Source organism: Erpetoichthys calabaricus, chromosome 5 (assembly GCF_900747795.2).
Source record: "Erpetoichthys calabaricus chromosome 5, fErpCal1.3, whole genome shotgun sequence".
Lineage (NCBI taxonomy): Eukaryota > Metazoa > Chordata > Cladistia > Polypteriformes > Polypteridae > Erpetoichthys > Erpetoichthys calabaricus.
This window is the reverse complement of record NC_041398.2, coordinates 218,340,589-218,368,473: the sequence shown is the minus strand read 5'-3', so window position 1 is coordinate 218,368,473 and position 27,885 is coordinate 218,340,589. Positions and strand designations below refer to the sequence as shown.

The window sequence follows — 27,885 nt, the reverse complement described above, 5'->3', positions numbered from 1 at the left end:
GAGGATCTATAGCCAAAACACTGTCACCCTAACGTGCTTTCCCTTTCTCAGAAAAAAAATCACACAGATTGATAGTAGACTGCTGAACACAGAGAGCTGTAGACTTAGTGAACATGAACTAAATTTTCAGAAAGAAGCAACCTGCAACCAGCAATGCTTTCACACCTTATACTATTAAAAAATATGCATCTTTAGGTTTAGATAATGATGCTGCATAGTTCTCATTCTGGTTTCTGCAAGCCATGTTTCATTTCAATGACCTATTCTTAAAAATGTTCACCCTAGTTCCTCAGGGAAGAATTCGACGATACAGTATACATAACAGATAAATCTTAAAACAGATGTTCTGCTTGACTTACTGATGGAAAGATTTCCAGAAGAAGATGATCATCAGTGAAGGAAGTGTTTGCACCTGTAACATTATTTCCATCTTTAAAAGATACAACTAGCTAGGACCTCTTGAATCAATACCACTAGAAACTAGAACTGCTTATGCAAGAAGAGAACTGCATTTTTTTTGTGTTGCCTATAAATGCTTGCTAGCTCTCTTGGTTTACTAAGATATGAAATGCACATTACATGCAGACAACTGTGCATGTAATGCAGGGGTGTCAAACTCAGTTTCATCAAGAGCCAAAAATAACACTTTATATATTCAAAGCAGGCAAGAAATTATCAACAAACAACTATCACATTTACAAACACAATGGTAACTCTGCCCTTCATGATTGTGTATTCTGTCTTGCAACTCTGTTAAAACTTTCTGCCCACTTTATCAGCTTTTCTTTCTTGGACATTGCTGTAGGTTAGGAAAGCTACCAACAGCCTCAATATGAAAACCAGCATTGAGGGAAAAAAATATGTCAGCTCATATGTCCAGGCCCAAATGAGAATTTGTAGCTAAAGAAAAGTAACATGTGTTACAATTGCATGGCATTTGACCACATTAACAAAATGGTTGTAAATGTGCTAGTGATGGATCACACAGACTACATTCAAAACTGCATACCTGTTACATTTAACATGTGTGGAAATACAAATGCATTTCCTATCCACATACAGCAATCAAGTTTGCAGAAAAGAACAAGACAAAAAAAAAAGACAAAAGAATCATGTAGCGGGGGTGGCAGCAGTCAGCAGAGCCGCAGAAGAGTGGCCAGCCCCGACATACCTGCATGGTGGAGTGGCAGAAGAGGCATGTGTGAGGTCGAGCTAACCCTTTAGCATCATGCTAAAACATAGAGGTTTTTTATGGAAATGTTGCGTGTAACCTTCTTTCTACTTTTTCTTGTTAGGTCAGTTATCATTCTAACTACAGGTTAGCAGCTGACCTGCGCTGTACTTTACATATAATCATGAACAGACAATGGAGATGCAATTTAATGCCAGGTTTAAATATAATCTGGCTAGTTTATATATACTGTAGATACAATCAATACATGAAATGCACATTGAAAGAGGTCTTTTAAAAATCTAACAGTCACCACAGGTCACATGTAACATTTCTTGAATACTGATGAAGTGAGCCGCTTTAAAAAGTTACAAGAACCAAATCCAAAGGGCCTTGAGTTTGACACTCCCGATCAAATGTGAACAGAAGTTTAACATGAACTAATGTAATGGTAAAGCACAGATGCACTTGAAATAGCTACAAGATAAGAAAAAAAAGTAATAGCACAAGGAATTAAATTAGAAAAATAACTTGCACTCACCATCAGAGAGAGACTCCATACATTTAATTGTAAACTTTGTGTTCTTTCAATGGGAAGGAACAATACGTATATAGCTGGTGACGTTTATGCCCTGATTATTGTGAATTTAGTTTTAGCAGTCTGCCATCAACTTGCACTTATGCCTTATCATTACTACTGGATAATTGTACATTTTCTGTTAAGAATTATTTTCTCATTTGTATGAGTTGTTTTCATGCCATTGAAAACTAACTAATCCAAACATCCATTTATCCATCCATTATCCAACCCGCTATATCCTAACTACAGGGGGTCTGCTGGAGCCAATCCCAGCCAACACAGGGCGCAAGGCAGGAAATAAACCCCGGGCACGACACCAGCTCACCGCAGGGCACACACACACACACCAAGCACACACTAGGGACAATTTAGAATCACCAATGCACCTAACTTGCATGTCTTTGGACTGTGGGAGGAAACCGGAGCACCCGGAGGAAACCCATGCAGACACGGGGAGAACATGCAAACTCCACGCAGGGAGGACCCGGGAAGCGAACTCAGGTCTCCTTACTGTGAGACAGCGCTACCACTGTACCACCGTGCTGCCCACTAATCCAATCAAGATTTTTTAACTTCTTTTTTGCATAAGCTCACCTTTTTAAAACTTTTTTTTTTTTTTTAAAGGTTTGGAATTTTAATTTCATACAAGTAGAGCCTAAATCAAACTAGTGTTTAAACTTGGCAGAAGGGCAATTACAAGAGCCAGCACAATACACAATACAACAGTTGAAAACAATTCAATATGTAATAAAATAATGTTTTTAATAATTTACTTAACCGTTTAAACAAAAATGTTTATCAGTAAGATGCACTTTAGGTTAAGAATTACAAATGTAACAAAATGAATTTAATCAAAGCAGGAAAGAGGCCCTGGAAAAGAAAATGTGGACTTTACTAAAACCATCAACATTAGTCCCAGAGCTGTGGCACTGTATCCACTGCTCATCTCCCTTTCATTAATGGCAAATTTGATTGTTAATAAGTCATGAACCCTATTTATGGTGTGCCTCAAAACAAAACCGTTCTAAATTGGTATAACAGCTGACATACAGTACTTATAAAATATTCAAACAAACAGGGCACTCCCATACCTCAGAGCTAACTATATTTTAGAACTAGCAGCTACATATAAAATCAAAGTAAGTGCAGTGTGTATAATGAGCTGATTATTTAGAATTTACTGTTGCCAAACAAACAGGTACCTAACCTATTGGAATAATACCTTACAGTGGTTTTACCTTGGCAGAAGAGCCAAGAGTGGTTAAAGCTCTATCAAATTAATCAAAAGTATCATACTATAAACTTTGGGAGTTTTCCTCATAGCTATAATTACCTTCTGGGGATATCCATGAAAAATCACAAATTTAAGTCAACCTGAAATTAAGGTCAGCAAGAACATCCAGCATGGTGTAATGTCTAAAGAAACTAGCTGTGTTCTAATTCTACAAAATTCATGCACCTAAACAACTGTCCTGAGACCTCATCGTAGCATTAGCCAAATGTAGCAAAGAATTAGTGAAAAGAAAATAATGAGGAAAACTGCTGAGGAATTAATAATAAGACATCCAACAGCTTCGATGGTATTGATTTTTTTTTGAGGAATTACTGACTCACAAGTTTGGGTCATAGAGGAGTTTCTTCAATTTCTCAGAGGAAAATAACAGTCTGTATATTGCCTGGTTGTATGGTTTTCATTTTAAGTTTTGCAAGAGTGAAAAAGTAACAGCTTCCAAGAAGTTATTCAGCTGTGTGACATTTTAACGTTATTGTTGAACAAGCAGAGCATAGACACAAACAAATTTTCCTTTACAAACTTAGCAGATTTGAAAGAAATTATTAATTGCTTTTCCTCAGTGCTGCTTTGCTACTGGATAGCTGTACACTTTCTGTTATGAATTGCTTTCTTGTCTGTATGAGCTACTTTCATGCCATTGTAAACTAACTAACCCAAACAGGATTTTTTTTTACTTCCTTTTTGTTTCAGCTCACCTTTTTAAAACATTTTTTGGAAGGTTTTAGTTTGCAGTTCCAAATTGACCCAGTGTTAGTATGAACCACCAACCTATCCTTTCACTCACTGCTACAAAGCACTGAGCCCCTTACACTGGACTAAGCAAGTTTGAGAATGTTATGTTATGTGCTACTTTTGTGAGTGTGCTTTAAAAATGTGAGATATCCATCTGAATGTGAACCAACAAGCAAGTGACAGAAGTTCAAGTCTATACAAGATGGCTGAGAAACTGTCAACACCTTAAAATGCAGCACACATTACTTAAAAATAATTGTCAGGGACAAATTAAGGTTTTCTAATAACAGGAATTATATTACTAAAACATTCATCCAGACAGCTATTTTCAAAGCGACTCAATCCATTTATATGTTCACAAACGAGCTGAAGCATTCCTCAGAAGTAATGGGCACAATGAAGGAACCAGTCTGGATAGCAATCGAGTCCAAACTACTAAAATGATTCTTTTCTTTTTTTTTGGACAAAATTGTTTGTCATCTGACATTTGTTGTAAATGTTTCGCACCACTGATGAAAAACATAACAAATATTCTCACAGAAAATGATACAATAACTGTCAGTTCTCAGGAGAACCATAGAAAGGACACCACCCAAATCCACAGAACTAAAATATGCAGAAAACAATCAATAATTTTATTTTTGGATATAACATTGATAAAGATTGCTGACTAGACAAAAAGAAGCAAAAATTAGACACTTATCACTGATGTAAGGTAGTATCTGAATGTGTCACACAAACAGTTTTAAATTAAATAATATATAACATTTACTGAGGATATAAAAAAGGTATCATGTTGAAAAATATGTTCATCAAGTCTGAACTTTTACAGTTAATTTGCAAGGCTGTATATGTGTCTTAATTAGCATATGCTTTGCACTAATATCGGCCATTACCTGACCAGATCATAAAAGGGTTACTTTAAAAAGGAGCATTGACCACACAACAGAAATAAAAAATTTCTATCCAAGTTTATGTTACAGGGGAATGTTCATATAAAAAAAAAAATCTTGAATTACTGTTGTTATTGCACTATTTCATTTATGCACAAAAAACAGTTTGTTCATCTTTAAGGCAAAAATCTGTAATCAGAGTATTTACTTTTTACCTGAGAAGGTAATGATTTAAGGAACTTCTTATCCAATATAAGCTAATACATAGGCATAATAATTAAAGCACACTTACAATTTTCCCTATTTTTGATAAGAGAAATAAAAATACAACATTCTCAAAATCTAAGTCAGGATAACAGCACAGGACAATTCACTCCTACTCCCATAGTCATGAACTACTGCACCACTGTGTCACACTATAGTGAGTCTATTCAAAAATGTATAAAAGGTTGAATATTCCTATTCCAAAATGCCTGGAGTGAAAAGTATTTTGGATATTTTCAGATTTTGCAATATTTACATATACATAATGAGATATCTTGCGGACATACATGATCAGGCAGGGAAATGCAGCCAAACAAGCTAAATAACGATGCACATGTACAATAATTCATATCACCAAGCCATCATTATAATGTGCATTATCATGACAACATATTAAACCTCAAAAGAGATGAATATGATATACAGGTTCTATTTTAGTTCCCTTTTAAGAGGATAAATTCTACGTATTTGCACTGAAGAATTATTATTATTATCATCAAGCATCGTTTCCTTGTGCTGTTCAATGCTTCACGTTGCTTTGTGGCACTATAAGCTTCACAGGGGAATTCCACTCCCATCCCTCCCTGAAAAAATACATTTGTATTAGATCTGCAAATACATCATTTACAATAATTTTTTGGCGTAAGGATATTTTCACGCTCGAGTCCAAGTAAAGTTTTATAAAAGAGACCTCTGGTGTGGAATTTTCCACTTGTGTCGTCATGTCAGCTCTCAAAAAGTTTTGGAATTTGGAGCATTTTGGATTTGGGATATTTATGAAGATAAATTATATAAAATAATGTTTTTTCAAGAACTATTTTTTAACTCTGACAATAAATGTATTTATAAGCAGAAAATATAATTATTATTTTACAATGTTGTGCCAAGCATAGAGGTGGGCGGTATGACCAAAATTCTATATCACGGTATTTTTTCTAAATTCTGCCGGTTTCACGGTATTAGACGGTATTTTTTTCCCCATGCATGAGTGGATGTTAACCACATTTTCCACTGCAATTACTGCAGTAGACTGGCTAAGAATAACCTATTAGACTGTTATGAGAATTGTACATCGTACAAAAAGACATTTTAATGTGCACACAAGTATTAATCCAGGTTTGCATGGCCCTATAAAGTGATAGTTTTCAAGTGGGTGGCACTAAAGTGAAGGAATCACATTGCATGACAGATGCAGTCAAAATATAGAACCTTTAATTGAACAAATATTGCAAAAGCTTAAACTATGATTTTGACAACATATTTTCAACCATCCAAAGAGGCATTTAGACTTAGTAAAATATCCAGAGGTGTTTGTCAAAAGTTGGATTGCACTGAACACGTCTTAGAAAAGGAATAAATAGTAAATATTTTTTGTAAACCAACTACACTTTCTGTTAATGTTAACAATCTCTGTCCACTGACACGTTAAAGTGACTTTTTAAACAATTTTACCATCATTGAACTGCATAATATTTAAACTAATAAATAATAACAATAAAATACATAATAGTATTACTGATAGTTGCACCATTACTTCAAGGCTTCAAGCCCAGGTGCATTACACAGTATTCAACAAATTAAAATAAAATAAAACAAGTGCAATTTTGGTGATGACAATGTCATGACATCTTACCAACTGTACCATCATTTAGGCAAACTGCATTAATATGGACCTTGCTTCAAGCTAAGCTATATACATAAATAATAAAAACTGCAACTTGCATTTATAATGCTGTTTGTGGTATAGCCCTATGGAAGCGCATTAGGGCCACTGTGAAGAAAAAAAAATATGGACACGGAAGAAAAAAACAAACTATATGTCGAGAATAAATTCGACATGTTGACTATGTCAAGATTAAAGTCGACATTTCCATTTTATTCTCAGTTTATTTTATAATTAAAGTAGAATGTTGTAAACTAAACTTCATCCTAAAATCAATGTTTAATTTACTAGATTTTCTCAAACCCCGTCACAAGTTAATGCAGCACATCAAATACTTTGTGTTAATCACCACACGATAAACGTCTTTGTGAAATTAAAACTAGTTATTAACTTAGCCGACGGAGTGTTCAGAACTTTAAAAATATCTTCGTTATACATGTCTAATTATGCCATCCATTCAGAGTTGCGCCCATCTCTGAACGAGTCGATAGCACATCGCAGAATGAATACAAGCAAAACATACACTAGCAAGTACAAAAACAAGTACAACTTGGCTTGCAGTATTATCCAGTAGTATAGAAACAGTATTTACACATCTGACCTTTTAAAAATAAAGTATCTCCAGGCGACGAATGTGACTCCTTTTTTTCGGCAAAAGTTCTTCTGTTCATCACATGTTCAACTTTACTTTTAGTTCAGTTTCAGAATGCTCTCTGTCCATTTTCACCGCGCAAAATACCTATGCTACCGCCCACTATTTGGTGGTGTAGCAGTGAAAAAGAGCCCTAGTGCAACAAATCTGTGTTTAGCGGTGTAGCAGTGAAAAAGGACCCCACTTAAACAGTTTCCCGCTGCGCCACATTCCGAACGTCGTTTAGGCAATTTAAACCGGTGTTGCGGTATAAGAAAAATACATATCATAAAAAAAATTAAAAACGGTTTTCGGTATGAACTGGTATACCGCCCAGCACTAGCCAAGCATGTAACAAAAAAGTCTCGGGATACTTGTGCAAGCTCAGAGCATCTGCCAAAAGGTCTTTATTAGAGCTACTGTTATGTACAGTTGTACTGTTTATGTGACTGTCAAAAACAATTTGAACTATAAGTAAAAAGACATATGGCCGGCTATTCTGGTAAATATAACAGCATTTATATAAACAGCCTTTGCTCTTTATCAAAGTGTGAGCAATTCTTGTTTATCCCATTTATGTTTAAAATATTTCAAGCAATGTCTTTGTTAATCAAAGCTACTGAACTGTGACTGATCTGATGGCAAAACATTTTCTACCACTTTATCAATAATGAGAAAAGTAGCTTAGATTACCACCACTTTTCACAAAGCAGTCTGTGCTTTGATCATTGGCAGTTCCTCTCATTTCAGAATGTCAGGAAGTCTAAATGACCTGCATAAGACCAAACAATGACAACTGGATTTATGCAAGAAATCACACAAGATGGAATCTGAAATGACTAGTCTAGGTATACACAAGCCTGGGGCTCCCCAGACTCAGATGTTTCCATATAAACTACTCAGCAGAAAAACACATTCAGCCAAATTCCAAAAGGTACAGTACTTCAAAGCACTGCTGATCACTCCTATGAAGAGTCTCTACTATAAAATTTAGAGTAAGGAACCTTGATCTTCCAAACAAATAAACTGTTGTTTGAGTAACATAATCTGTTGAGGACTGTGTATAAAATACACTATGTTGTATTCTGCTCTTGTTATAAAATAAAATGTTGAGGATTTATGACACCTTGCTATGTGGGGGAGGTAATAAAGTGATAAGCAAAAGTAAGACAAAAACATGGACAAAAAAATCCCATATGAAGAGCGTGCCATTCATTTCATTAGTCAAGTCAAACAAAATCTAGAAATGTGATGAAAGGCTCAGCACAATTGTAGACAATGTTATTTGGAAACACAAATCATGTAGGGTTATAATTCTAGCAATACACTGTACCTTAAAAAATATATATTGCCTTGTCAAATTTACCTATTTCATACAATAAATGTGAACTGACTGAAAGTAAGGAAATAGTAAACAATAGCTTTTCTTATGGTAAAAAATATTTCTCAGTCAAGCTTAAAAACCAAAATCTGATGTTTACTATGAAACTAATACAACACTCAGCAAATTACTTAAAACAGATAGCTGCTAGCTCATCTTTTTGCTGTTTTTAATTATTACTTGATGTAATTTAGCACAGAATTCAATTAGGTTTTTACTGGTTACCAACACATTATGCCAAAAAATTTTTAAAATAAAAATTATAACAGTTATTAAATGCTTGATATTGTTTCCTCATAAGGCAGAACAGGCATAATAATAAAATAATAACAAATGTGACCATTCTGACCACTGACATTTCAAATATATATTTTGTTAGCCATCACTACATTATAAAATGCTGACTTGAGATCAGTAACAATTATCTTGCTTTTCAAAGACTCTACACTAAATGACACCAATTAAGCTGATCAAACAATGTCAGGCTGGTACTCAATGTACCATGACAATTCTCTACCAGCCATTCAACTTATTTGAGGCAACAAATACAATATCAGATTTTATCCATTACTGGGAGAAACACAAGCAAAATAATTTCAGTACTTTTAAGAAATATCAAAGAAAGTACATGGCAAGTACAAATTAAATGGCAAGAAATGAAAAAGAAGTATATAGAAGATAAACTACAATTAGGTCCATAAGTATTTGGATAGTAATACAGTTTTCATACTTTTTGACTCTGTGCACCAGCAATTGATTTGAAATGAAGCAATCAAGATGCGATTGAAGTGTAGACTTGCAGTTTTAATTTAAGGCATTTAACAAAAGCACTGTATGAGCCATTTAGAAAAGATAGTCATTTTAATAAATAGTCCCCCATTTTCAGGAGCTCAGAAGTATTTCGACACACGAACATAATCATAAACATTACAATCATGTTCAATACTTGGTTGAAAATCCTTTGCACTCAATGACTAGCTGAAGTCTGAAAACCATGGCCTTCTCCAAGTGCTGGGTTTCCACCCTACTGATGGTTTGCCAGGCCTTCACTGTAGCTGTATTCAGGTGCTGCTTGTTTGTTGGACTTTCGGGATTCAGTTTGTCTTCACTAAGTGAACTGCATGTCCAGTTGAGTTAAGGTCAGATGACTGACTTGGCCTTTGAAGAATATTCCACTTCTTTGCTTTGAAAATCATTTGGATTGCTTTCACAGTGTATTTTGGCTCCATGTCCATTGGTACTATGAAGCATCGTCCTATCAGTTTTGCAGCATTTGTCTGAATCTGAGCAGAGAGTATAGCCTTATACACTTCAGAAACCATCCTACAACTTTTGTCAGTAGTCATATGATCAATAAACACCAGTAACCCACTTCCATTGGCAGTCACGCATGCCTATGCCATAACACCACCTCCACCATCTTTCACAGATGATGTGGTATGCTGCTGATCATGAGTCATTCCTTCCCTTCTATATCCATCATTCTGGTACATACTATATTCATTTGTTCAAAGAAAACTGCTCCAAAACTGGATTGTTTTTTTGAAATATTTTCTGGCAATGTCTAATCTGTCCTTCCTATGTTTGAGGATTACCGATGGCTTGCACCTTGGGGTAAACCCTCTGTATTTACTTTTGTGAAGTTTTCTCTTGTCTTCAATGGTTGTCCAGGCCTTCAGTTGTTGCTGGCCTCACCATTGCATTCCATCTCTTTAAGAACCTACCAGATGGTTGATTTGCTCACTCCGGGTGTTTATGCTATCTCTCTGATGGGTTTGTTTTGTTTTCTCTGCCTAGTGATGCTCTGTTTTTACTTGCATGGACAGCACTTTGGACTTCACATTGAGAGTTCATAGCAACAACTTCCAAGTGCAAATTCCACACTCAGAATCAACTCCACACCTTCTACCTACTTAATGGTTAATGAAATAATGAGGGACCTGCTCACACCTGGCTATGGAACAGCTTGTCAGTCGATTGTTCAAATACTTCTGAGCCCCTATAAGTGGGAGGACCATGTACTAAAATGGCTGTCATTCCTAAATGGTTCATACTATATTTCTGTTAAACCCTTTGAATTAATGCTGAAAAGCCTACACTTCAATCATGTAATTAATTCTTTATTTCAAATCCTAAAGCCAAAATTATGTAAATGGTGTCACTGTCTAAATACTTATCGGTCTAACTGTATTTTCACAGTTTATTCATATGCAAAGGACTAGTTAGTTTGTGTTAGGTTCTAAAATAAGATTTGGAACACTAGAATCATGCTCACATTGCTTTTAAATACAGGATGTTTTTGATTTAGAAGGAAGCTAGAGAACAATGAAAAAAAATCACATGTGGGCATATGCAGAACATGCAAATGTCACATAGGAAGTAACAACAGGAAATTTAGCCCTGGTCCATAAAGAGTAATAAGTCGGCAAATGTATTTTACACTAAATTATTGACTGAAAGAGTTAAATGTGATTAATTCCTACTCTTTTTACTTTCTATATTAAAATGTTCTAAACTAATTTATGTTAATGACACAGTGTAAAATACAATACTTGAAATAGTAAAAATAATATGCTCAAGTTTTTCATTGCTATCAAACAGTGCTGTAGAACTAAGACAAATATACTTACTCTTGATGGACTGGGACGACTACCATTACACCAGGACCCAGAGCTTGTTCTGTCTTCCTGACCTAGAGAGGAAGGTGAAAAATATTAATAATCAGATTCAGAACTGACCTTTAATTATTTGTACTTGGTTACTACAAATAGTTTTCATATTCAAGCATGTTTAGGATGATCAGCAGACACTTGAGTCCACTCTCTCAAGTAAGTTTGATAATTCAAGAAAGTCTTTGATGAAATATTTAGTAAACACTTTAATGTCTTAAACATACAAACTAAAGCAAATGCTTAAATTGAGGTAAATTAGTTCTGATACATTTATATTATACATCAAACTACATATCAACATATATTGGTTGTGCATATTTGCAGTAACTTAAATCAGATTTCCCAGTAAACAGAGATTGGCCACATACATTCCTAAGCAGTCCTGATAAATCTCTGGGTAAACTACTTATATTTATGCTAACACACAATTTACCAGACTGCGCATGTTTTAGATATCTAATGTTCAAGTCCCATAAATAAACTATCTGACCACAAGAGCTAAAAACATTTTTCTTCCAGAAGCAAAGCGCTGGATAAACAGCAGCTATAGTAAATGAGCTGGGTTTTTCTAGATCTTCTGAACATTCACACTATTGATGCAATTCATGCAAATGAAATTTATAAAACTAAATTAATTAAAATTAAGAACATAACACAAATTATAGTAATATATCAGTGTAGGCAAAGAAATACAAATCAATGTCAATCTAAATACTGTAAGACATAAAGGAAATATCTGAACATTTAGGGCTCATTTATACTTCACGCTCAGAATGCGTACGCGCCCGCATCATGACCACCATGCATTCTGAGCATTCATTTGATGCGTCCTCTGAGCAGGTCCTCAGAAATTAACGCGACACATGCGCGAGTTGCAGTACCAGCAAAAAGTCGGAGGGCGCAGAGTGCTAAAAGTTGGAATGTGACGTCAGAGTCTCTGTTTACTATCTACATGTGACAGAAATCGCTTTGCGGATCCTACAAGATCGGTGTGCGCGCTTCGATATTTGATAAATGGTTCGATGTGGTGAAGCAAAATGCAGACAAACAAGCGTCACATATTCCTGATCGTAATGACACGATACGTTTTAAAATTCTCACATACCGTCTTCTGTGCTATCTTTTTTTCTAGGGCTTCCTCTGCTCCTGACAGCAGCGAATCGCCAGCAATACATCGCCACACTGAGCACATTAAATGTATGATATTCCAACTCTCTGCAAATTTAGAAACCTTAGATTTATACTTGGTATCACTTTCATGATGAAAAGCATTAAAGTATGTATATTACATTTTACAGATAAATCGGTAATTTCGTTTAAATAATGAATACTGTCAATAATTACACACATGGGGCGACACAGTGGCGGAGCGTTAGCGCTGCTGTCTTGCAGGGAGTCACGTCGCTGATAATCCCTGCCTGGAGTTTACACGTTTTCCTGCTGGGTTTCCTCAGTGTGCTCCAGTTTCCTTCCAAAGATATGCAGATTTGGGGATTTGGTGCCGCTAAAATGACACTAGTGTATGTGTTTGCTTGTATTCACCTTGCGATGAGCCGAGGCATCGTCCAGGGATTGTTTCTCACTCGTGCCCAATGCTTGTTGGAATGGACACATCCCTGGATTTAATCAATAAACATCCTTTTCAGAGATATTGCGGTAAGGTGTCATCGGAATTTAATGGGTGTTCTAGGCAATTCACAACACAGAGAAGCCGAATATGTTCTCACCGTGATAATATCTCGCACTGCCACCTGACGGATTCCTCCAGATTTACATAAAGTACGTGCGCAAGTATAAACACTTCAACGCTTGCGTAGCAGAAGCGTCCGCTGCAGCATGCGTCGCGTGAAGTATAACTCTGGCCTTAAAGTGTCTGTTACAACATCTGCACATTTTTCATAAACCCAACCTAAATACAGAAATATACATTAATCCAGAGAATTTTTTGCCACAACTCTGTAACAATGTGACATTTAAAACAGCTCAATAAGAAAAACTGCTGAATTAGATATACTGTCCACATTATTACTATATATAGTAATTATTATACTCTGTCACATTCCTTAAAAAGTCCGTAGTAATATACTAAGCAGCACCTTCCTTTTAAAGTCAATTAATTACTAGTTTTGGAGTTTTTCAAAAATATGGATGCACAACATCCTCATGGACAGCCACAGCACACTTTTTAACAGCATTACAAGAATGCTGCGCTAAAAAACTAAAAGATATATTTTTATATGCTACTTACACCATGTAGCTTAAAGTGATGGTGGAGAAAATTTTTAATGTCATGTTTTCATTTGAATTGAAGATCTGACATTCTCCCTAATTCATTGGTTAAGAGTAACGTTTTCAATTCAAAACCATATTATTATATGAATGCGTTTTTTTCTGTTTATAGTGTATGCTGGTTATTCAGGAAGTAGCCATTAATAATATTTTAGTAAAAAATGCTTGTTTGTTGTGTTTTCAGAATATGACTTGATAACAGACATGTGGATTGTATGACTCGAGTAATATGAGACTTTTTTTTCCCATGGATGTTTTTCACATTCTTTGCCGTTCTACAGCACTGGTCACTATTGGGTTCTATTATCTCATAATCTTTATTCTGTTGTTCTGCATGAAAACATGAGATGATTTTTTTTCCTTGGTCATTACTACAAAGTACTTCGGGTAAGTATCATAATATCATTTTTGAGGGAAGTACACTTTAATGTTGCTTTGGTCACATACTCTGCTGTGATTAGGCCAAACAAAAAAACCATCTGACCTCGAATTATAGCCAGCAATTCAATGTTGATTGATTCCACAATACAAAACTGCCCATTTCAAAAAAACAGCTGGCCCAAACACAGACATATTTATTACTAAGAATGAGCAAAAGTGATTGAGTACAAGAATAGCTATTTATAAACATGTACTTAATTTTAACCAAAGAGTAAAAGATTATAATAGCCAACATATCTATCGGAGCACTGCATCAACTGTGAAATTAGTAATCATTCCATATCTGCCTCCTTGTAGGAAGACCATGTCCTATAAAAACACAGCATCTCTCTTAATTTGCTTTAGAATGGAAATCAAAGCAGGTTATTAAGTTCCGTGAATCTTAAATCTAAGTATTGCTTTTGTTTGATGATATTATTACCATAACTAGTCTACTGTTTGTGCAACATGCACATGAGAATTGCATTGTACAATGTGCACATGACAATAAATTTGAACTTTACCTTAGATTAAATTTTTTTATGTGAACTATTGACATATACACCACAAAGACTCAATCTAAATCCATAAACTATAAAATGTTGTAATAATCTTAGACCCATCATCATATGCATCCAAATTTCCCCTTGGGATTAATAAAGTATATCTAATGTAATCCACACTATATAAACTGGATTAAACTTGAATATTTTAATATAAACCCACCTGTTGAGCATTCTCCCTTTTAATCATTTACATTATCAGTACTCACAACTTAGTTCACTCTGTTTCAATTGTAAGTGGTGGAGGACTTCCAGCACAACACAATCATACCACTGCATTAAACTGAATTTTTCATCCATGCTATGAAACCCACTTAACCCACCATTTAGTCCTCATTATCTTCCATATCCTTAGAACCTTTATTTCAGGAAGGTTATTTTTCTCTAAATGACTAGCCTCATCCATTCCTATCTTTGTAATCCTGTATTTTTGCCCCTTAATATCCTTAACATTTTTTTTTATTTTTCCCACTGTGCACTCACATTTACCAACCTGCCATAGCCTACCAAGTTTTATTTACAAACAATTTTTTTCCTTTGTCTGTGGTACTTATCTTTTTTCCTTCTGCATGATTCATGATGCAAAAAATAAAATATCACTGGATGGTTTAAAGCATGAAATTGTACACTCCATTGCTTTTCATGCTAGAATTGATTCTTATTTTATGGTACTTTTCAGATATCCTGCTGAAGTGGTGTGATAGGCTAATGTCAGATATGATGGTACAGTAACATAATTATGAAAATATTTTAAAGATAATTATGTTACACAAAGTTAAAAAATAATGTTTATAATATTAAGGCAAACTTCACAATCTATCTATTTTACGAATATCTTAAACAGTCACATGCCAAAATGTTTTTAAACACCCAACTTAAATTGATAATCAATCTGAAGTTATCAGTGAGCATTTGAATTCCAGATAACACACAAACCCAAAGAAAAATTACAAGTCCTAAAATCACCCAATACCCACATTTTTTGCGGATAACCAACCCAAATGCTGGTTCCTAGCAAGAGGACTTTAAGTCAACGAACTTTGCTCCTATATTAGCAACTAGAAGCATTTCCATCATCAGCAGAAAGAATGTATTTGCGCTCACACACAGCCGCACAGAGTCATTTTGCTGGCATGTGTGAGCTTAGCAACTGCTTGGGGTCTCATGAACAGCAGAGGGCCCTTAACCCACACAGGGAGAGTAATAAAGGATTGGGGACCAAAACCGGATATACATTTTAGAGCCAATAAAAGGCCAGAAACATCCATGGCTGCACACAAGGAGGAAGCAGTGGAGAATTTTATTTTAATCACTGTATCATCAGATGAGCTCACGTTTTTATTATTTAAAGCCTAATTGTGAGTATAAACACCAATATTTACAGTTAATTCAAATTATGTTTTCGATTTTAACTATTAAACATATACTACATATTTTACAATTTCATATCAAACAAATTACAGGATCACTGTAATAGTATGTTTGTGTAATATCATGGAAGCTGATTCACCTCTCCCTCCCACAAACCAATTCACTCGACTGCTTCCTTGGCAACCAGCGCAAAAATTTCCTACAGCAGGTGTCGGGAATCTTATGGGCTTCTGCATCAAAAGAGGTTATAAAGTTAACTAAAAATAAAAATCAGTAATAACAAGGACATATGAACAATATGACCAAGGTACCCTCAAGAAAATGCTGTCCTTTTGCACCCTGTCATCACTATATTTGTCAAAAAATGTTTGATGTTTTTGCAGAGTTTAAGTATAAAGTATCCTTAAAAAATGATTTCAAATTAACTGGGCACTCATTTCGCCAGTTAATTTGCCAAAGAAATCAGCCATAGGCTGATCTCTTTAAAAAGTTCACTTGAAGAGCATGAATCTGTATTATTTTAGCCTGAAAGCTCTTTTAAATAAAATACCCTGCCAGGAATCTACTCATTCATAGATTTTCAAAGCCCATTATCCATTTTAGTGTTGCTCGTATGACAAGAAACTTACCCTTATACATACAATAAAAAAATATACATTACCTATCATACTGGCTTAAGCATACCTTACCAGAACAGGAAAAAAAAACTAAATTTCACAGCCATAAAGCATAAAAGCTCCTGTTTGCTTTTATGTCAACTGACTTTATTCAAGATGACTTAAATGATGTGTCCTGCGGTGGGTTGGCACCCAGCCCGGGATTGGTTCCTGCCTTGTGCCCTGTGTTGGCTGGGATTGGCTCCAGCAGATCCCCGTGACCCTGTGTTCGGATTCCGCGGGTTGGAAAATGGATAGATGGATGGATGGACTTAAATGATCAAGATATAGCTTTCCACAGATTTTCTTTTTTTTTCTTTTTTTTTTTTTTTTAAATAGCTGGAGACAAGTCAAATGACGCAGAGAGCCAGGTATAAACTGAACCTGTAACCTCCTGGTTTAAAATCGAATGTCTTAGCCAGAACACCACTTTATCTACAAACTCAGCTTTTACAAACACATCTTAAAATGAGTTTGAAATACTAGAAGTATTTCAAAGCTTGGTACCCCATCCACTTCACTAGCTCAAGTGAGCCTTCTGACCTGAACAGATGTGCATGGCAGAAATCAGACATTTTTAGGACTGAAATAAAGAACTTTATTCTTTCCGGGGTGTAATTATTCAGAGCAAAATTTGTAATATTGCATTTGATGCCTCATGGTTTTGTTCCCCTCTAAGAAAAATATGGAAACCTTACATAATTAATAATTAAATAATTAAATGAGAATTTAAAATTACTACATAGGTTTAACAATGCACCTGATGAACATAAATCTGTCAAAACAGTCTGTTTAGTAATATATTTCCCCAAGCAACTTACTACTATATCGCTAAAATATTTACTTTGAGCATCTTGTAAGTTTTTCAAGTAAATAAATTTGTGTAAGTCTAAACAGTGATCATTATGTTTAGATCCAAGATATTAATAACAGCAATACACACTATTTTGGAGGACATTTAATATTTGCTATTCAGACAAAGAGACTGACATGCTGACATTTAAAGAAAGTATCTCCAATAAGCACCTTCACCAACCCTCTTAAAGATGGCTCTTCAAATAACGCACATGTTTCTATATGGAAGATTTTATAACCAGCAGTAGATGCTTTTCACTTCCAAGTGCAGTTTCATATGTAGAAATAACCCTTTCTAATTCAGTTCTACTGTATGATCCTGGCTGTGCATGCTTCATTGAAATAAAAAAGTGTCTGGAAAAACTTACTAAAATGTACTTTCTGCTACTTCACTACTGTGTTGTCCAAATTCTTTTTTTATGGTATTTAAGAATACAAAACACTATGATATGAGTAACCACCCTAATTTATTACACTGTCATGCTCTCCATCCCTGAACATTTTTTGTTTTAATGCAAGAAATTGGAGTGTGCAGTAAGGCAAAAAATCCATATCATTGTATAATTAAAATTTTGGTGGTTTTGGTACACACCGACATACAGGGGGTCCTTGGGTTACAACGTCTCGACATAAGATGTTTCAAGTTTACAACGCTCACTGCCATAAAAACTTTAAAAAATTGAGACGTGAGAAGGAAAAGGTAAGGATTTTTTTTTACACTCATTTTGTCTGTTACTACAGTACAGTATGTTTATGTCCTTTTCCTTTTTCTGTGGCTTAGTTGTTTTTTTAATTTTCTAGATTATGATTTTGCAAATGTGTTAGGATCAGTAAGTGACTTAGGCTAGGCTGTGTTTCGACTTACACCAAAATTCGGGTTACATCACTGTTGTAGGAACGGAACTGTGTCATAACCCGAGGACCCCCTGTATTGTGTTTCTGTGTACTATTACTAACTGAGCCATATCTTTAACAAACAACTAATGTACTACTGATAAATCATGCACAAAGGCACAACTCTTATCCATCAAAAACACTTCTTAACCCGTTTCTACTCAAATAGATTCAAAAGTAGATATTCACTTCTCTTGAATCAAAAGAAGTACAGTTTCTTTATCTCTCACTCACAACGTTGCCACCAAGCAGGCACAGCACATTTCATAGCTTTTTTTCTGTCCTACTGTCCAATTTGCATCAATGCATTAATCGGATTGAACAACACAACACTCTAGATAGGCTTACATACTACCTTTAAAACAAAAACACACTGACAGAAAATCAGATTTCCTCTTTTCTATTCCATATGCAGATTTAAATGTTTTGTGTTTTAAATTTAAATGTGTTTGCAAGTTTCCAGGGATTTTCAGCATAAAGGTAAAGCTATGTTTTTTTTATTTCCACACCAGACGGAGAATTTCAACTGATATACCATACCAACTGGTATATTGCCCACTCATATATGAAACAATTTTTCGCCTTACGTTGTCGAGTTTGTCATAATACAGTACCATCAACTGATACTGCTGGTTGCTGCTGTTTAGTATACAGTCACTGGCCACAACTCACTGCAAAGCAAAATTCAGATTGATTGTTGGCAGGTTATCATCTCACAGTTTGTTTCAAAATTCACAACTAGCCTGAAGGCAGGTAGCCTTTATTCAAAAGCTTGCTACCTTTTCACCTTCCACCTTTTTACATACTCTGCTGTTTATTTAAGGTAAACATAAGTTTCAAGCAACATGCCAAAATCAGGGATTCATAAAGAGCTGAAGCTGTAAGTGAAGATGAAATTGGTATAAAGCCCAAAGGGTCAGGTGTGCTCTGGCCTCCTACTCCATATCCAGAAGAATGCCAGGTTTATTCTTTTGTTTCCTCACTGATTCACTGTCAAAGAGCCTTGATTCTTCACTATCTAACAACCAAAATAAATCATTAGCAAAATCATTGTGTAGAACATATATATTTAATTCATAAACAAACACTTTATATTATTGTTTAGTGAGGATACTTTGCATCAGCTGTTTGCAAAAGAAACAGGTACTGATACAATTTGTTTGTAAAAAGTCCAGCCACATTTGCAGAAAAATGCATTTTATTAATCCCTGTACTTGGAGCTTCATCTTCTTTTCTCACAGTTCCAAAATTATTATTTTTTTTACTCAAGGTCACAATTCAAATAAACTTTTACATATTGTTTTGTACATCTTGAAACATTTGGATATGTACTAAAATAATAATAGATGCTAAAAGTTTTCTTGAGCTGTATGACACTCGGTAAAGTTGCTTGTTTATATTCAGAATTTTGTAACAATGGCAGTTGAAATAACATGACAGCAAAGTAATATTTTCATATGCTACAATGCAGTTGGCAAACTTTTTAATTATTACTTTGCCTATTTGTTTTGACTCATGAGGTCCAAAAATAAACTATATATATATATATATATATATATATATATATATATATATATATATATATATATATATATATATATATATATATATTTTAAAGATTCTACCAATGCAATGAAAAAAGTAGGACATGAAATTGTTATTTTCTTTTCTGCTCTTCCCTCTACTTCTGTCTGCAAACCTCATGCAATCATTCAGTTTTACCTTTTCAAAGTAATTCAACTGAAAGGACACAGATTCATTGAGGGCTCAATTTTTTGATTTAAAATTCTGTAACCTAAATACAGTAAAAGTTACTATGTTACTACAAGGTAACTCCTAGGAATAAAATTTTGTAATATTTCACAGGTACCTCAAATGGTGTTTAAGTTGTCCACTCAGAAAATGTCCATATGCCAAAGGTAAGGTTAATTAGCAACCCTAACCTGGATTTATACATGCGAAGATGGGTGATTGCCATAGACTATTTTGTCTATGGTGGCTTTTTGTACTACACCTGATACCGCCAGGTTAGGCAATGGTCTTTTGCAAGCATTGAATTGTATTAAAAATATGTTCAGTAAAACATGTTAAATTTAGATTTCTGAAAATGCCAAGGAACAATATTAGTATCATAAAAACAGAATATGCCATGCTAATTTTCAAGTAAAATACAACAGTGCTAGAGAGATGATAGAAGATGTACTGTGCTGGCCATTTATACTGGATCTCTGTCCCTTCTGAAAATAAAAAAATCTTTGAAAGTAAAATACCATTCTTTTAAACTAAAAATGCAAACACACACTGCTTCTAACCAGGATGAGAAGACTATATGTCAAGGCAATTATCAAGTGAAACACGCAGTGGATAAAACACAAAATGAACCAGCCTATTATATTGGAGATCAGTTTTATCCAAGGAATTCTGTAAAAAATTACAGATTGTTGCCTTGAATTTAACTATTAGTAGCTTATTCTTAGGAAATACAACAAACCTTGCCTTACTGACAGGCTGCTAGCAATATGCAAAGTGGAACAGGTAGAAAACACTTTTGCAAATATAGAAAAATGTGTTTCAATTTATAAACTACTAGTGTGTTTTTGACTAACACTACCCAGTCACTTATTTTCAAAATGTACAACTACTGGCATAAATCAAAATAAACAGGAAGTTTGAGATTTTGATCTATTATTATTAGATTATTCTTTAGGCATGTCAGAGCATCTACAGATGAACCAGGAAACACAAGATCTCCTATATCTTTTAGTCAAAAACTGTAATATTTTTGACTCTGTCAAATGCCTGTTTATAAAAATGTACAAAAATGCAATCACATCAGAAACTTAATACAAACTGTAAAAATAAATAAGTTCTATATTTAACATGCTACAACAGACAGAAAATGTAATTTCCATCCTTACTGATTTTATTTGGATTCTCATGCATATTTATAGATATGATGCTAATAATTCCTCATATTTTCAGTTGATCATTCTTTCTAATTATAAGCACAATATTAGTCTGTGCTTATGTGCGCAGAGTGTTAACTATGCAGGGATGGCATTAGGCCCCAAGGTCCCACACAGTTTTTCAAAGCTGTGCTGCCAAACAGCATGAAACTCTGCACTGCATCAATCAGGAGCTAATAAAGTTACACTGACAGACAAGACTATTTCTTTCACAGTGATGAAATTAAGCCAGGTTGACATAAAACAGAAAACTTATTAATATGGTTATCTTGCAAGTTATCGGAAAACAGCCTATACCTATTAAACCAATTTTGGAGTATATGCATGTATTGGGGACCAGGATCGTTTACATTTATAAAGTCACTTTCAGGGACAGGCAGAGGTTCACAGCAGTAGGTCTTCAATTTGCAGACACAGCAAAAAAAAAATTATCTTTTTAAAATTATGGATGTTTAATGCAGTGCCTTCTTTGTACTGTTTAAAGCATTTTGCAACAGTTTGTACAAATAATGGATGACTAACAAATACATTTCTTTCATCTATTCTCCCATTCATCTTTAGAATATGTACATGTTGGTTATTTTTGTTTTAAAAGTTGATTAGCATGTTTAAATGTATGTTTTCAAAATATGAAATACATTTTAAAATTTTACCTCTTGTGATATTGTGCAGGAGCAGCAAGGTGGTGCTTTAGTAACTAGAGCTTAAGAGCCCTAGATTAAAATTCTCCCTATATCTATAAGAGTTTCTGTTTAATTCAAAGACTCACTTTTTAGGTTAACTCGCAAATCTAACCTGGACCAGTATGAGTGAGTGCAAGTAAAAGCATAAATGTGCCAGTCAACACATTGATCGACTTGCACTGAGACACTTGTTGCTGGATATGGAGACCAGAAATGCATGCATTGAATAGATGGGTTTCAGCAAAACTGGCATTTTTCCATGGACTCATTTTTTTCCCCCAAAAAAGTAAAATTCACTATTACATGTCAAATATTATAAACTATTACATCTGCATTTTTAAAACTTTATTTTGAGAGGAACTGCTAGAACAAAAATTCGCCTTAATGAAATTAATTTCTCATTAATAATAAAGAGTACTTCTTTCCTTACAAGGCTAATTTTATTTTTCAAACACAATTCATTGTGATTTTTAATTTGAATGAATGATATTTTGCACAAAACTGTAATGAAATTTTCTTTAGATTAATCTGAAGTTAGACTACACTTACTTCCCACTTCATCATGTAACAGCACAAAGTGAATTTATTGCCAGTTTTCAGCTTTCAAACTGATAGGTGATAGAAAAGAAGATTTGTGTTAGGGACTCTATGTAACTGACACATTACCTAACGTTTCCATCTCAATTAATGTTTGATAAATCAAGAAGTATGCAAGTTTCCTGCTTATTCTATAAACAATTCACTGTTGGGAAGCCCTTGGGATTAGGTACAAAGCTTTCTGTCTTCTCATTGAGATGGAACCAGCTGTTAGATATTGTTACACTTTATTAGATTCAGCTCATGCTGCAAATAATTGGACACTTTACGTAAATCAAAGGAATTTAGTAATATTCAAAATGTTTTTCTTTTATTAACATCAAGATGAAAAAAAAATTGCAAAACTTTTTTTAACAGAATGTTAGGATTCCAATCAGGCTGACAAAAAAAAGGCATTGCGTTAAAATAATTTAAAAAACCTAAACTAATGGTATTTAACCACAAATTAACATACACTGAATTAACATGCTTGCCTACCTTTATCTAAAACTTCTTTTACGCTGGCCATCAGTTTCATAGCCTAACCACCATTATGCAGCAAATATGTACAAGTTTGATCAGAAAGGGTTGATTTCACACAAGGTTTCTAAGGGTATAATTTGAATTGGTAATTTGTAGCATCACTTCTTAGACTTCTGTGTTTAAAGTGTGGAATCAGTTAGCAAGTTGGCAAAAGATGTCTTTTTACACATGGTTTTACTATGATTAATCACTTTGTGTTAAAACATGAATATGTGCAAGAGTTCCAGGAAAAAAACTGAATAGGATGCTACTCCAATTCAGGGCCCACACACTCATATAGGATGATTTTAGAAGTGCCAGTCAACTTAACCTGCACATCATGGGAGATGTGAGAGAAAAAAACTCGCAAAACACCAGGATAATGTGCTAACTCCACACAAACAACAAACAGGACACTGGATATGTTAGACAGCAGCATGCAAGTTTCTTCTGTGAAAGACACATTACTTTAAGACATCCTATCTCAACCAACCAAAGTAAACAACGTGAAATTCTACATAGTTCTTATATGCTTAACTTGTAATTGAACCTCTTGAGACTGTGGTTCTTTCTAACCAACGAATGTTGAAATGTTAAACAGCACGCTAAACTAAACTAAACGAAAAAAGGTGAAAATGATGTCAGTGTTTGTGTAGCTCAGCAGTGCACTCTTTAATGTGGAGGAAAAAAGCTTATTCACATTTAACAAAACACATTTTTCTTATAACCCAAGAATGACACACTGCAGTTAAGTTTCTCGTCTCAACACAAAATCTACAAAAACTTTGATGTGAAAAGAAAAAAAAAAAAAAAACTTCTGTAAGTAATCAAAACAAGTAATTTCTATGAACACTTTAGTGTGTGATGGAACATGATTCAGTAGAGGACATTTAAGAGTTAGATCAAATGCTGTACTATTAGACTCATTTGCATCCATTTCATTCTTTGAGGGTTTGTCTCTAATACTTAGTCCTGTAGAACTAATGTGGGTGCACATTCCATTAATTTTTTGCTTTAACTATACACACCTACTAAATTAAATATGTAATTATTCCCAAATCCCAATTTTATTATGTAAAGCCAGAAAATGTGTAACCAGAGTTGTCTCTGAAATGTTAACATGTTGGATCTTGAGTGTCACAAAATGGGTTATGCTTTAAATAGTGGACAAGCAAAGATTTACTTTAATATATACACACACGTGTACATACTGTATATACATACACACATATACATACATATTCACATACACATATATACATATACATACACACAAGTACTTGTCAACTTACAATCATTTGACTTATAACCGCTACTGTCTCTCACAGGCAAACAACAGTTTTCGCTAAGCCAGCTCCATATATGCCGTGACTCATTCATCCTAATCTCAGTTTATTACCTGGAGTGGTTTTGACTACATTCAGTTATATTTCTCTTACAATTAAAGGAAAAAAGGCAAAAAGAATTAAGGTGATCAAGCAGTATGAGAGAGGGAAAAAAGTGAATGCAATTGCACGTAACTAAGTTATCCCATCATAACTGGTGCTTATTGCAACGCAGAAACTGTACTGCTGTGCTCTGGCTTTGAATTTGGTTAACCTCCAGAGCTTCTGCATTGTCACTCATAATGCACCTCTTTGTGCGAACTGCCACGAAGCAGTAACGAAACTGCACTGAACTCCTTTATCTGTTAATGGTTATTATTAATGAACACTGGGAGAGGCTAACACTCACATAACACAGACAATGCAAAGGATCTGTGAAGCTGTTAAAGGTTTGGGACCAATGCGAGGAACAGTAATAATGAAACAAAATAATCATCTTATATAATACACTACCATGGCTGTCCGTTTGTCTGTCCAGGATTTAAAATCATCTGTAGCTCACAGTTTAAACTATTGACCTGAACTTTGGTACACATATACTACATGACGTCTACTATCCGCTTTCGGGTTGATGATTGACCTCCAAGGTTATTCCTCTTTTTATTTTTATTTTATTGTAGAATTAACTTCCGGCAGCGGCCAGCAGGGCGGCTGTGCAGCGCATGCGTACGGGTGCCATTCTCATCCCTACCACCTTCTCCATCACTTCCCCTACCTCTTCATATCTTAAATCATTCTTGACGCAGATTGAAGACTTAAGTGCCAGCTTAAGTGAAAAATTAAAGAAAACATAGTAAGTAATTGCAACACAAACACTGACTTAATCAGTTTTAACGCAAAAAGATGCTGATGAAAGAAGAGAAGAAGCAGGCCGCTAGGGTGGAGAAAAGAAGAGCTGCTCAGGAAGCAGTAAGCGTATCAACCTCTGAGCAAATGAATGCTAAACATACTGAGAAAGAGTATGAAAACTAGGAATGCTGAAGTGTATTCGTGCACTGCACTGTTACTGGTAAAAAAATAATTTACAAAAAATAAAAATAGAAATTGTACACAATGTGCCAAGAAAGATGATAAAAATGTTACAAAACAAATAATAAGACTTAAGGGATTTATTATACAGTACAATACATACAGTCAGGTTTGACTACATATGCCAGTTCGTCTTATGTCCGGATTGACTTGTGACCGTTCCGTCGGAACTGAATTTGGTTGTAAGTTGACGACTACTTGTATATACACATACATACATATACACACACACAGGGACAAATGTGGTTTCCTTATTTTAAAGATTTAGTTGGCTTTTTTCGTTTAAAATGTAATGACAGCTTGCTTAATATGAATTCCAACCCAGTTACAATGTGGATTGTTTGCACATCCTCCTATATACAATTTCATACTCTTAATCCATTCTTTAAGAGCCTGACCTCAATTTTTTGAACATATGGCCAATAACAATAGCAGTAAAGATGCACTGGAGGGATAATTTAGCTTTAATGTTATTGTTAGAGCCTTATAACTGTAGACTTACTAATCAGAAATCATACAGGATCAGTTTATGATTACAAGATTATTGTATAAAGTTTCTTTCAAACACAAGAAACATGAAAACAACCAAGGACCATCTTTCTATATGTAGATGATATATTATGGGATGTATAGGGTTTTTGTTTTTTTTTTTTAAAAAGGGCAAAAATCATTTTCAAAACTGGCTGATCATTTCATCAGAAGTATAGTTTAAATATAGTTAAGTGCCACATGTTATTTTTCAAGGTCAGCATGGTATTTAGCTGGTTAGTTTAAGAACCTCAAAGCTTTAGACTCCTAAGTTGGAATCTGTTCACTACATGTTCTCCCACATCTACATTGTTCTGCGTTATTTTTTCCAGGTAATTGTGTTTCCCCCTTAAATTCCAAAAACATGCACATTAGTTGATTGGCAAATCTAAATTGGTTTGGTATGTGTGACTGCACAGTGTAATAGACCGCCACTCCATGACGGATAGTTTCCATCTTGTGACCAGCACTGCTAGGATAGACTTTAGTGCTCCACAGCCCTGAACTGGATTAAGTAGGTTTGGTAACAGATGGATGGCTGTCATTACTCAAAGAACATACTGGTACAGTACCAGTTTTTGCTTTTTAAGATGTGTCAACCATAACAAACAAAAACTCATTCACTCCAATAATCATAGGTACTGACACGAGTGTGACAAACATGACAGTTAATAATTAAACTGATGTTAAAGGAATTAACATTAATTCAGTTCCACAGTACATTATAGTAGACACAACATGGAAGGAAAGACAATTGCACTGTATAGCAGATAGCAGTGCTAGTACATGTACATGTATCACCATCTTTCATGTGATCATTTTGTTTATATTTTCATACAACAGGTATCCTTGCTTTTACAACTGAATTAAAAGCTAGACATGGTACATAATTAGAGTGCTAGCAGTGTAATGTTATGGTCTACTATGGAAAGGGCAGACATTTTTTGTCCTTTGATTTTTCCTTGGCAAAACATGTGTCCTGCTACACTGCAAGAATTGTTCTGTATTGGTTTGTGGAATATGACAAAGAAATCAAGGTGTTGAGCTGGCCTTCAAATTCTCCAGATCTCAATCCAATCAACCACCTGTGGGATGTGTTGGAAAATCAGTCTAATTCATGGAGGACCAAACTTGGAAAACTTATAGAACTTCAAGGAAACACTCCTAATGTATCAGTGCCAGATAACACAGGACACCTTCAGAGGTCTTATGGAGTCCATGCCTTGACTGGTCAGCACTGTTGTGGCATCACGAGGGGGACCTACACAAAATTAGGCAGGTGGTTTGGATATATATCTACATACATACTGTACACACACAACATATATTTTAAGGCTGTAAAACAACTGCAATTATTAATTGTGATTAATTGCAAAATGTCACTCAATTTATCGTAATTAATCACATGTTTAACTAGGGTAGTTCAACAATGTCAAAAAGTCCCACAGGAATGTGACTACTGTACAACTTATTAGCTGATCAAACTGTGAAGAAGTATGCCTTTCACATAAATCGTTAATATGTAACACATTTGTGCCGTGATATAGTAATGTTTAAGAATTGTCCGACCTTGTTGAATTATTTGTTTTAGCCCTGTACCTTCAACTAAATTTTGAGTTCTATGATCTGATGTGATCCATTTTGCAATAAACAGCAGTATTTAATGTTTTTGATTTGTTTCACTAATGGATGTAAGTTGAGTTGTACATACAACAAACTAAACTATAAATGTTTAAATATTAAACATAAAAGTATTCAATTACATTAACATTTATTTGTTTAGCAGATGATCTTATCCAAAGCAACCAACAAAAGAGATTTAATAAGGTCATTATTGTCAATTTCAGGTTCCAGTTTTGATCACTTT

The 27,885-nt window shown here is 34.6% G+C and overlaps 1 protein-coding gene across 10 annotated transcripts in view; it reads right to left on the bottom strand.

Annotated features, from left to right (window-relative positions):
* LOC114652251 (transcription factor 4-like) overlaps window positions 1-27,885 on the bottom strand; it is a 319,999-nt gene that overhangs the window by 221,259 nt on the left and 70,855 nt on the right. For all 10 annotated transcript variants that reach the window (XM_028802538.2, XM_028802536.2, XM_028802539.2 and 7 more), the window contains one exon: window positions 11,240-11,301. In XM_028802538.2, coding sequence (XP_028658371.1) covers window positions 11,240-11,301 — 62 coding nt within the window. The remainder of the gene's footprint in view (window positions 1-11,239; window positions 11,302-27,885) is intronic.